The 11618-nt window shown below is 53.4% G+C and overlaps 1 protein-coding gene and 1 long non-coding RNA gene across 4 annotated transcripts in view; one reads left to right on the forward strand and one right to left on the reverse strand.

The window, feature by feature from the left end:
• The window catches only part of CSNK1G1 (casein kinase 1 gamma 1), a 95518-nt gene extending 85302 nt beyond the window's left edge, over positions 1-10216 (forward strand). For 2 of the 3 annotated variants that reach the window (XM_015639388.3, XM_015639389.3), the window contains exons 12-15: positions 1454-1561; positions 2061-2167; positions 4363-4386; positions 7323-10216. In XM_015639388.3, coding sequence (XP_015494874.1) covers positions 1454-1561; positions 2061-2167; positions 4363-4386; positions 7323-7377 — 294 coding nt within the window. In that variant the 3' untranslated portion in view covers positions 7378-10216. The remainder of the gene's footprint in view (positions 1-1453; positions 1562-2060; positions 2168-4362; positions 4387-7322) is intronic. The other variant, XM_015639390.3, reaches the window with a different exon arrangement.
• An 18-nt stretch (positions 10217-10234) lies between these two features.
• On the reverse strand, positions 10235-11618 carry LOC107209532. The gene is made up of 2 exons (XR_001523622.3): positions 11525-11618; positions 10235-10918 (listed from the first exon to the last, which is right to left on the reverse strand). It is a non-coding gene; the product is annotated as an uncharacterized LOC107209532 (long non-coding RNA).

Genomic DNA, 11618 nt, shown 5'->3' on the forward strand with positions numbered 1-11618 from the left:
CAGAACACTGAACAGAACCAGAACACTGAACAGAACCAGAAGCAGTCCCAGAGCTCCCAGCCGCGGACGCTCCCCCTTGGTGCAGTTCCAGGCACGGCCACCAGGGGCGCTCCTGGCTCCCGGCCGGGCAGGGCAGGTGCGGTGTCCCCCGGGCCAGCAGGGGGCGCTGTGGCACAGCTCGGCCGCTCCCTCACACGGCAATGGCGGGCAGCTCCATGGAGGGTCAGGGCTGCAGCAGGAACCTTGGACGGGCGATGGCATGAGCACATCCCAGAGTAGTAAAAGTCGGGCTCCCAAGCACGTCCATGAGAGGCTCCCTTGGAGCGCTCGGGGTTTTTCCCCTGAGGCACCCAAGTAGATGGTGAGGGTCCTTGCTAGTGAGGTATGGCGCTAATAAGATCCCAGTGCTAGGGCTGCTCTGACAAGCAAAGGCTCATCCACAGTCAGGAAGGAGCAGTACAGGGCTGGGCTCCAGCAGTGCAGTGAGCTCTCCCCACAGAAAGCAACAGCTCGACCTTCTCCCCCCAATGCAGACAGCGAGAGGGAGCTAGGAGCTGCACCCAGCCCCGTTCCTCCCCAGCCTAAAATCTCCTGGTAACTCTGCCCTTCCCAAGAGAAAAGCCCACAGGTAAGAGAATAGCCAGCTGCACCCTTCCCCCTCATGCTCCCAGCCACATATTTTTAAGTATCAGTAGGTATTGTTTCTTAGCAACAGATGTTTCTTTCCATGAGAGAAAGAAACAAAAGGAAAAACCCTAACCCTCAACAGTGCCCCACCAGAGCTTCATGTGCAAGTGCAAAGTGATCTTCTAAGAAAACAAATGAAATTCTAATAATTTAAATCACCTGATGTGTTCATCTGTTGGGGGCAAAGAGGAAACTTGTTAGCCAGAGCTTCTTATCCACTTTTCTGCAGAAACCCAAAAAGCCCCCACCATTCTCTCCAGTCAAGCAGGTGTGGATGTTTCCTTCTGCACTGCACAGGTGAATCAGTGTGTGGAACTGTCTTTGGGTGAAATGAAATGTTTGGCTTTGGTTTATGTTGCAAATTTCCATTTAAAGAGGTTGAGCTTGTGAATCCCACCTTGCTGCTGTGCCAAGTGCTCTGGTGTGTGTGGCCTGACAGACATAATTAAATACTGTCAGTGTAATTGTGGCTGTACTGAAATCCATGGATGTGAAACTGTTGTAAAGAAATTATTTCCAGAATAGATCTTTCCCTTCACTCAGCAGCTAGAGGAGATGAAATCCACTCCCACAGTGGATCACTGCAGCCACCATGGCAGTAAATAATGAGGTGCACTTGGTAAAGGGGAATTTTAGCCCAGATAAAAGTTTAAATGCCCTGCTTTCTGCAAAAAAACTAACCCACTAACCAGTACACCTTCATTTCTTCTCCTCATTCACCTTTTGCCCTCTTCTGTTTCTTTCATGCTTCTGAACTCCTGAGCAGGCGTCATCGGATCGCCGAGGAGAGTGGGAGATCCAGCCAAGCCGGCAGACAAATACCTCGTACTTGACATCTCATTTGGCTGCAGATCGACATGGAGGATCAGTGCAGGTACCTCTTCCTTCTGCTGTGTGCAGCCTTTGTGTTAAACCCCCTGAAATCTTCTCAAACTGCAGTAATGCTGTGGTCAGGAGAGCAATTTCACTGGTCCTGTCCCATTCGTCATGCTCAAGCCATGGTTTGGGAAGGACCCGAGCTGTGATGGCCAACACTATGGCTTTTACTGTTCAAAAAAAAATTTTTAAACTGTTTTGAACCCAAATTTGTTAAACTGAAGACAGAAAGGAGCAGCATTAGTAAGTCTGGTCTATAAAGTACCCTCTACCCTCTCTTGGAGGTGCTCTAGGGCAGTGAGTTGGGGAGCACACACACAGGCCTGCTGCTCTGCTTTGGCTGCTCCAGCCTGGAGACTCCAAGGCACCCATGAAACTCAGCAGCCTCCTGAGAGGGTGCAAAGCAACAAGAGCAAACAATTATTCATCAGATTTCCCATTCCCTCAACAGCCCTTGCCAGGGGGCCTCACCAATGGGATGTTCCTTTGTGTTGCAGGTGGTGAGCTCAACCAACGGGGAGCTGAATGTGGACGACCCAACAGGAGCACACTCCAACGCACCCATCACAGCGCAGGCGGAGGTGGAGGTGGTGGAGGAAGCTAAGTACGTTTGCTTTACAGCAGGCTTTCCACTGGTTGGTCATTATCCTTCTCCTGGGAAGTGAGTGGGGACATTTTTCTGTGGCAAAGTCCTCAATGCTCGTGTCCCATGCCCTTTTCCTTGCATATTGCTGCTTTTGTGCATGGTGCCTTCAGTGCTGCTGCTGCCGCTTCTCTTTGACACTTGTCATGCCTGGAGAACATAACTCTTACTCAGAGCATGTATTGCCAGATAGACATTTCAGTAGCACAGATACCAAAATACCAGGAGCTGATCTCAGGAATCCGGGTGAGCATCCCCCATTGCAGAGGGAGAACACGCTGTGCTCTCACGCTGAGAGTGTAGGAGTAGCTTGAGCACAGCTCAGCAAAGAGATCATTGGTCGGAGAGCTGTCACTTCATTTCTGGCTGTGAGAGGTGGGTGCCAGGTATCCAGAACAGTCTGGAAGTAACTCTTGCAGGGAAGGATAGTTCTCCCTGGGGGTTCTCTTGGTCCAGCCCTGAGAAGCTGAGAGAGAGGAACCAGAAGCAGCTTGTGGAGGAGAAAGTTCTCCCTCTAAGCTGACCTCTACTGTAGCTGTGGTCAGATGTGAGAACTGCTGTCAGAGTTGCTGCTTTGACCATTTTGGCTCCTGTCCTGCATCCAGCACCATCATATCACATTTTGCACCTTCTCACTGCCTCTGAGCTAAACCAGGACCTGTCACTGTCGGGTCACCAGAGAGTTCTGTCACTCCCTGAGTGAGGGGCCAATAGGCCCAGGGCTGCCTTTGAACTGGTCGGTGCTGAGGCACGGCCCAGCTGCCTGCTTATTTCTTGACTGGGTGATACTGGTGCCACTTGTCCTCCACTGTTTGCCTCAACCTCTGTGGCCACTTCTGTATGAAGAGGAAAAGTGGCAAGGAAGGGTATATGGGTGGAAAAGGTCCCTAGGTATGTGTCATCTGTGCTGGTTGTCCTCAAGGTCTTCTGCTCTCTATTCCCCAGTTCTTCGGGGATTCCCCAGTCCCTCAGGAAGCACGTGTGTGGGATCTTGCTCACTGGTAGCTGGCCTGGCCTTGATCCCAGCAGCCACAGACACACCTTCTCCTCCCAGCCCAAGAAGCCTCAGATTTGGTGCAGACTCCTCATCAAGCTGGGAGGATGGGGGAGATCTTGAGGAGCAACTTCCAGAATGGGCAACATTCCTCTTAGATACAGGTTGTGTGGCCGGCAGAGACCACCAGTTTGGCATCATGGGCTCTGAAGGGGGGTCTCCCCAGGCACATGGCTCCTAGGATGGGGCAGATTGTCATCCTCAGCAGTTCTGACAACCCAGTGTAAGGAAGAACCAGGAACTTCTCCAGTCCATGTTTGTGCACCGAGGCCAGGTCCAGCCCCCACTCTGTGTAAAGGGGAAACGTCAAGCCAGGTGGGAAGGAGCTGTGCCACCCAGGCCCTATCCCACAGCACATGGAGTTGTCCTGTCTCTCTCCAGCCCTTGTTTGTGTACTCCCAGACTGGTTTTGGAGGTGCTGGGAAGCAGAGCATAAGCTGCTTTGCACTGACAGGTTTGGGGTCTCTTGTAATTCCCAAGCATAGATTGCTTCATTCTGCTTGCCACAGGGAGGGTTTTGTCTTTCCTTACATCTCTGATCACAATTTCCCCTCAGGCACACAAGGGCAAAAGACTTTGGGATTCTGCTCTGCAGAAAAGGGTGCCAGAGAGGGCTGGCAGGAGCTGGAGCTGGGCTCTGTGTTTTGAGATGATGTGCAGTAGTGGGATGGGCTTTCCCTGGCACTCCGCAGGCAGAGCCGTGCCAGTGCTTCTGCTTGGAGTGTGCTGGAGAAAAGCTCTGGATTCCGGCAGTGGGTGTCGCTGGAGGGCAGGTCCCAGGTGTAGTTCCACCATCAGGCCCTTCTGCAGGGGACAAGAGCTGATGGTGGCCCTGAGTCCCCTTCTGATGGCAGCCCCAGATAAGAACTGAGGGGCCTGCTGCCTCCATGGAGAATGGGTGTTTGTCAGAGGCCTCGCGCCCATGGCAGAGGTGGCAAGGGCAGAGTGGTGTGAGTGCTGGGGCGGGCGGCGGGCAGGCCTGGTGTGTGTCTGCCGCTCTGCACTGCATGTTTGCATGGCTGCAGTGACTCGCTTCCATCCCACCTCTGTGAACTAATCGCTCTTTCTTCCTTTCTGTGTTTTTTCTCTATACTCTCTGTAGCTGCCTGAAAATGCTCAACTTGTGGTGAGTCCCTCTCTCCAGTCCACATACAAGGGGGAGCGGACCAGACTAGACTGGGGTTGGCAAAACCAAACCCACCAAATGCTAAAAAAGCACAAAGTCAATGCCAACCCAGAGCTGTTTTGATTTTAGTACCATTTGCAATATTGGGGAGGGCATGGGCTGTGTCTGACCGGCCACACTAGGCTGAGGGATTTGGCTGATCTCTGAACGGATGGATGCAAAATCAGATTTTAATCCTTTCCTATTTGGCTTTCCATCTCCCCCAAACGTTTATGTCCGTGAGCAGATGATGCCTGATGGAGTTGGGCAGAGTCAGGCCTAGGCCGGCTGAGCCTCTTGCAGGAATTCCTCACGCAGACGGTTACAAAGGGTAACCCTGCACTGAGTGTGGAGGAGAGGGGCCAGCTGCTTCCTTGGAAAGTCTCCTCTTGGAGAAGCACAGGCCAGAGAGGATGGAACGACAAGGCCAGGGAGTCCTCATTAGTGACAGAGCCCCTACTCAGAGAGGGTAGGAGGTAGCTCCTTTCCAGCCAGCTGAGGTGCAAATGAATGGGCTTCTCCAGGAAAGAAGGGGTGGAAAGGTTGGGATTAGCACTGGTCCAAGCCCAGTTTGGGGCTTTATCAGGGTTTTGAAGCTGCAGCTGTAGTGTCCTAGTCTCAGGTTGTCCCAGGAGATGCCCCTGGGGGAAATCATGTACCCAGTAAGTGAAGGACCAAGCAGACACTCAGATGAATTTGTAGGTTCCAGGGTGGGCTGATGGGTGGAAATTGCCACAGAGCAAAGAGACCAAGCCCGTGTGTGGTGAGGAATGTCCTTGTTGGATGGGAGACTGACTCTGCCCTGCTCTCCATAGGCATCGCCTCCAGTACCTCTGGCATCTCTGGCTTCTCTGTATGTCGTAGTCTGGGGCTGTTCTCTTGGGCATCATCTGCATGCAGAGAGATCACGTCCTGTAATTGTCAGCCTGCCTTATTCTTTTATTTTGGTGTTTTGCCTCTGCCTGTCTGAACCCTTCCCAGGACTTCCTTTCCTGAACCCTTCCCTGGACCTCTGAGTAAGAGCGTAAAAAGACAGTCACAAGGAAAACCAACCAGAAGTCAGTCAGCTCCCCTTGTTCAGTGCCCAACAAGTCAAGTGCTGCTCAGCCCCTTCTTCCCTTACCCGCTGCATGCGACACCATCACTCATGCATCCTCCATCCTCTCCCTGTGACGTCCCCCTTACTCGCCATCGCACAAGCCATGAAGGAAGGTGGCTGATGTGGGAGAGCAGTACTGCAATAGGCTAAAGCAGGAGATGGAGGCAGATGGCCTGGGACAACAGAATGCCAGAGCAGTCCTGGGGTGGGGGTTCCAGCCTGGGACAGGGGTGCTGAGGTGGCAGACAAACACCTCAGGGTGGGTGGGCAGCAATGGAGGCGTCACTTCACCTGCAAGGACAAGGGCTTTGCATTTCTCCTTGTCCCACCACCAAACTGGGCCTGTTCAGGAGCCTAGAGACAAGTCATGGACATCAGTTCGTGCAGTGGGAGGGGTCCCTCCTCTTGGAGGGTTGTGGGAACTCCCCATGTCACAGGGAGAGTTGTTTGTTCTCCCAGACAGTCGATCTGTGCTGGCAGGCTCAGCTCATGGCAGGTTGTGCTCACCCATCGCTTTTGCACCCCAGAGTGAGGCTCGTGCACCCCAGGGACAAGCACCTGGGTGAGAGTTCCTCCAGCTCTGAGAGGACAGGGGTGTAAAGCTGACATTCCATGAAGGAGACAGTGAGAAATAGTTTGGAGAAGATGGTTTGGAATGTTTTTAGCCTACAACAGATGGTTGTAGGAAAAAATGGTCTTTGCATCCTCATGTTTGCCTGCCAGAGCTCAGGGAGCACTTGAACAGCACTCTCAGGTACATGGTTGGAATCTTGGGGCTGTCCTGTGCAGAGCCAGGAGTTGGACTTGATGATCCTCATGGGTCTCTTCCAACTCAGGATCTTCTAAGATTCAGTGGTCTACTCTGGTTGCTTATCCAGGCATCCCTTCCAGCAGCCTGAAAGGACAGTCTTCCAGCATCACCCAGGCTTCTCTGGGGATAGCTGTCCCAGCAGATGGAGAAGGACATGTAGCTTGGGAGAACTTGCACAGATGTGCAGAGCATTCCTGGCAGTGGGTTCAGGGTAGAAAGGTAGATACATGTTCAAACCCAAGGAATTCTGTAGGAAGCCAGGAGGAGTATAGGATCTGGATGACTGCCCCCAGCGTATCCCACAGGGAACCCACCGCTCCTCACAGTTCAGCTGCGTTGGGCGTTCCTCTCCCCACCTCAGCCTCCACTCTCCATCTTTCTTGCTTCCCCTAATCCTGAGCACCACCCTCCCATCGGATGGGGGAAGAAGCAGGGTTCTGCATCCCGGCACTGAGCGATCGATCCAGGGCGGCAGCTCTGGTTATCGCGAAAGGTTCAGTAAAGAAACCTGGTCCCTGAGACAAGGTCTCTTTGGACCTTGTTTTTTTTAGTGAAGAGTGGTGAAAACCGTGTGTCTCGTGGCTGGGAAAAGCAGCCAGAGCTCACAGTCCCAGTCCACTTCCTCTGGGGTGGGACAGAGGGAGTGGAGCACCTGGGTCCCTGTTTTACCACTTTCCCAGCTGGCTCCTTGTGTTCCAGCGGAGCCTGGGAGGGAGAAGCCCGGCTGGGAGGGAGAAGCCCGGCCGGCACTCCGGGGCCTGGCAGTGGGACACCCCAGCTGGCCGTGGCCGGTCTCCCAGTCCGGGCTGGTGGTGTCATCCACCCAGCAGCAGCTGCCCCCCGTCCCGGCAGCGTGCTGGGGCCCAGGCCGGGCGGGCAGGGATGCTGTTGCATGCGGGGGGGCGGGGACATGATGGGGACATTGCGGGGACGCGGCAGTCTGCCGGGCGGGGGGCTGACTCTCCCTCCTCGTCCTTTGTGCCCCAGGTGCTGCTGCTTCTTTAAGAGGAAACGGAAGAAGACGGCTCAGCGTCACAAGTGACCGGTGCCTCCTGGGCCTTGCAGGAACCACCACGCCTGCAGCTCCTGCCCTGTCTCACTGGAAGGGACTTCTCTTTAGGAGGGAGGAGGAGGAGGAGGCATAGGAGGAAGAGAGAAAAACGAAAACAAAACAAAACAAAAAACAAAACAAAAAACAAAAACCCAAGTGACATTTTAAACCAAAAAGAGAAGAAAACGTTCCAAAACAAACCACTCTGGGGTGGATCTGCTGAATGGTCTCCCTCATTCACTCCAAGCCTGAAGCTCCTTTTGGGACCAGGACTGTGGCTGGCTCAGGTCTTGGTCACCCTGGGAGGGGGGCTGGCTGGCTGACCCTCCTTCCCGTTGTTTACGGCAAAGGCATCGTTGACGCAAACCTGAGGACTGTGCTTAGTTCCTGCTCACTTTCCTCCCCTCCCTCCCCTGCACTCTGCTCCTCCGTCCTCCTCCCTCCTTAATTAAGTGGAGAAATTCCATAGGCTCGATCGGCTGTGGAGAGGGCAGGAGGATGTGGGGCAGGCAGGAGAGTTGCTAGGAGAAGGGCCTGACTGCTGCAGCAGGAAGAGACAGGTTCTCTCTGTGGCTCCTTGGGAACAGTTACACTGTAATGTGCAAGCTGTGAGAAATTTGCAATCTACTGTTCCAGTTAGGGGTTTTTTTCAGGCTCCCTTGACACCTCCCTCCTCTGACAGTAACAGAGCAGTGTGGATTGTTTTAAAGAAGCTGACGTCGTTGCACTTTTTATTATTTTTAGCATTTACAGATGCACATTGTATCTGTGGATCTCTGCGTGGCCACGCCAGCGCAGGCAGACACGCAGTGGGGAGGATGGTGGGGTGCACGGAAATGCCCTGGAGTGGGGATGTCCACAACCCTCGTGCCAGTCTGGGGCTCCTGACGCCCACCTTGGGCCACGCGCTGAGGAAAGCATACTTGAATTTCCAATCACCCTTCCTAGCTGCCAGTGAATGTCCTTTCCATGGTTTCCTACACCGTGCCTGACCCAGCTGGCTGGGAGACGCGGGCTGACACCCAGCGTGGGCCGGAGGGAGCGGCATGGGCTTTGCCAAGCCGGAGAAATTTGTACTGGTTTAAGAGGTAGATCGGGACTGAGATATTGAGAAACAGCCATTTCCTGAAGCGTGGGCATTTCTCGGTGTGGGTAGCCAGGCAGCTTTCCCAAATCCCTCCTTGGGGTGGTTGGGAACCTTCTGCAAGAAGATATTAGTGGGAGCAAAGCATCCCCAGCAGGGGGGAGGATACTTCATGCCTTAACACTGATCCCATCTCCCGATGGTCAGGTAGGTTTGACTGGAATCGCCTTCACATCCTCTCTTCAGCATGGGGCAGGAGTAGGTTCGCCTGCACCATCCCACCCCCACAGCAGCCACAGTTCTCCTGCACCACTTTGAGCCAAACCAGTAGCAAGGAAAGGGCTTGGGGTGCTTTGCACACCCAGAAAAACAGTGAAATCTTACATCCAACTGCAGCATTTCCAAAACTGGAGGGGAGATGAGGCTGCCAGGGGTTACTGGAGAAGTGGCAGGGCTGTGGGAGAACTCGAGCAGCTTTGGGAAGGTTGTAAGTATGTTCATTTGACTTTGTCTTTCTGTGTGTGACACCAGATCAGGCTGGAATGGTTCACTTGTCATAAAGTTGGGCCTGGCTTACCCCAAAATCCTGGAGAGCATGAAGGGAGGAAAGGGAGAGATTAGGTCTCATTATCATTTATTCGATTTAATGCTAATCTGTGTGGCATTCACACAGCAACATTGCCAGGAGGTTCAGTTTCCCTGGCTGGGTAGGAGCAGGCTTAGAGGGCAGGAGATCAGCCTGGGCATCGAGCTCTGGCCTTGCTCCTCATGCATTCCTGAGTCAGGCGTGGTGCCAGAGTGGAAAAGCCTCCCTCCTGGGAGAGGGATCCGCACAGGGCATCTCTCCTCCATTCTCTGCTGTGTTCTCTCCATGCCCTGTCCCAGTGAGCGCCATGCAGAGCCCTCAGCTCACACTTGCACCTCCCTGCCCCTTGGCAAAGCACTTTCCTCCAGCCAGGTGTGAGCAGGGCAGGGAGGGCAGCACTCACCTCCCGCGGGCACATGCCAGGCGTGCCCTTTCCTCTCCTGCCCCAAAGGGGACACAGCCGTGGGCACATTCACCTTTCTATTTCCAAACTCCCGCGCTGCCAGTGGCTCCCAGAAGCTGCATCTCTGGCACAGGCATTCCTCTCTCTGCTGTAGGAAACCATGGTTTGGCGTCTTGGGAGGGGGGTCCAGGGGCACAGGCGCTCCCTGGGGAGCTGCCCGGACTGCTGAGACAGAGCTGGGCCCTGAGACACTTCCTTTGCTACCCTCCCAAGCCCCACTAAGTGCCTGTCACCAGAACTCGATTCCTTCTGCATCTCCTGCCGTGTTTGGTCATTCCTCGCTGCCTCCACTCAAGGAGCAGCTTGTAGTTGCAGCATATGTAAGTGTTTGCAGGGTGAGGGAGGGCGGGGGGGAAAGGGGCCATCTCAACAGGTTTTGTTCCTAAATGTTTTTGGTTTCTTTTGTTTCGTTGTTTTTTTGGGGTTTGTTTTTTTGGTTTTTTTTTTAAGTGAATGTATTTGATCGTTTAGAAACTTTCCTGACCTTGTTTTTAAGTGGGTTGGTTTGAAAGCTGTTTCATGGTGACCCACTACAGCTTCTCTCCGGAGATACGGTGTTCTTTTAATCCTACAATGATGTGTTTGGAGGGGAGGACTGTCCCCCCACGGCATGCTGGTAATGCTCACTTGTACCAAGCCCTCTTGCACTATAATCGTACGTTGGACTCTTCAAAAAAAAAAGAAAAAAAAAAAAAAAGGCAAAGATGTGGAGTGGCTTTTTAACAAAAGAAATTAAAAAAAAGAGAAAAGAAAAGCAAGCAGGTTGCCAGCAAGTCCTGTGCTTGAGGGAAGAGCTGTCCCCAGGGAGCTCGGAGGTGACAAGGAGACGAAGGCAGACTGAGCCAGCCATGCTGTGGTAGGATGTAGGGCATTAACCTGGGCAATCTCTCCCCTCGGTGCCGGGAGCAGTCAGCAGCCAGGAGAGCCCAGGCACGAGGAGGGTTCTCAGGGGCTCCTGGTGCAGGTGCCTCTGACGCCGCTCTCGGCCCACCAACGTTGCGATGCAGTCTTCTGAGGTATCAAGTGAGATGATTTTTTTTTTTTTTTTAAATAAAACATTGCACTGCTGCATTGTTCTCCATGAATAGAAGTATTTATTACCTTAGCCTGACCATGGCGCTCGTGTTTTGTCTTCCTTTGGGTACATCTGTCACCCTCTGCTCCCCTTGGAGGGGACCACGCACGGGTGGGACTTTGCAGGACCTTCTCAACACTTCATGCTCTACAGGCATGGGCGGTTCAGCCCTACAGAGCTCAGCTGAGGCGTGGTGGCACAGATTTCACTTCTGCCTGGGTCCACACATTCCCTCTTCAGCCATCCTGGAATGCCTTGTCCTAAGGCAGCTCTTCAGAAGGGACCACAGGGAGAGGGGTACTGGGACCTGCCCCCCTGGCAAGACTGTGAAATAAAAAGGAGTAAGTTAAGATAAAAAGGATAAAAAGGAAGGAGTGAGAGAAGCTCTAATTCCTCTTAAATACCAAGAGAGGCCAGGCTGGAAGCACACAGCATTGTCTGTGGTGCTGCAGATGCCTGTGTTGAGCTTGGCACCATCCCTGAAGGTGTCACTGCCCATGGCAAGGGTTAGACTTGGAAAGGTCTCTTCGAATCCAAACCAGTCTGTGATTGTAAACCCTGGAGTTAATTGAACATGTAGGGAATTAGGTTTTCATCAGGTCTGGGTCAGTGTCAAAAGATAAATCTCAAGAGGTGGAGCTGTGGGTTCCAAGGGTCAGGGAGGGAACCTTTAAGGTTCATCTCCTTGTCAGAGTGCACGTGTCCCCAGACAAATTTTGGGAACAGGAAATAAAAGCTCATGCTGAAAATGGTACATTTAAGGCTGGGGATTAGGGGAAGATGTCACACGAGAGATGACAGACAGGGTGTAGCGGGTTCCAAGCGAGGGAACGTTTTGGTTCAGCTGCAGGTGGCTCTGAGCGGGTGCAGTGCCAGCTGCTCTCAAAGGTGCTTCGGCTCTCGGTGGTGTCTCCTCACCCCGACACCAACCTGCAGCTCACCGGGGACTCGGCTTGTCCTCCCGCCGTGGCCACCGAGCGGCCACCAGCTCCTGGTGCTCCATGTCCCCCTGCCCCAGGGGCTG

Source organism: Parus major, chromosome 10, assembly GCF_001522545.3.
Source record: "Parus major isolate Abel chromosome 10, Parus_major1.1, whole genome shotgun sequence".
Lineage (NCBI taxonomy): Eukaryota > Metazoa > Chordata > Aves > Passeriformes > Paridae > Parus > Parus major.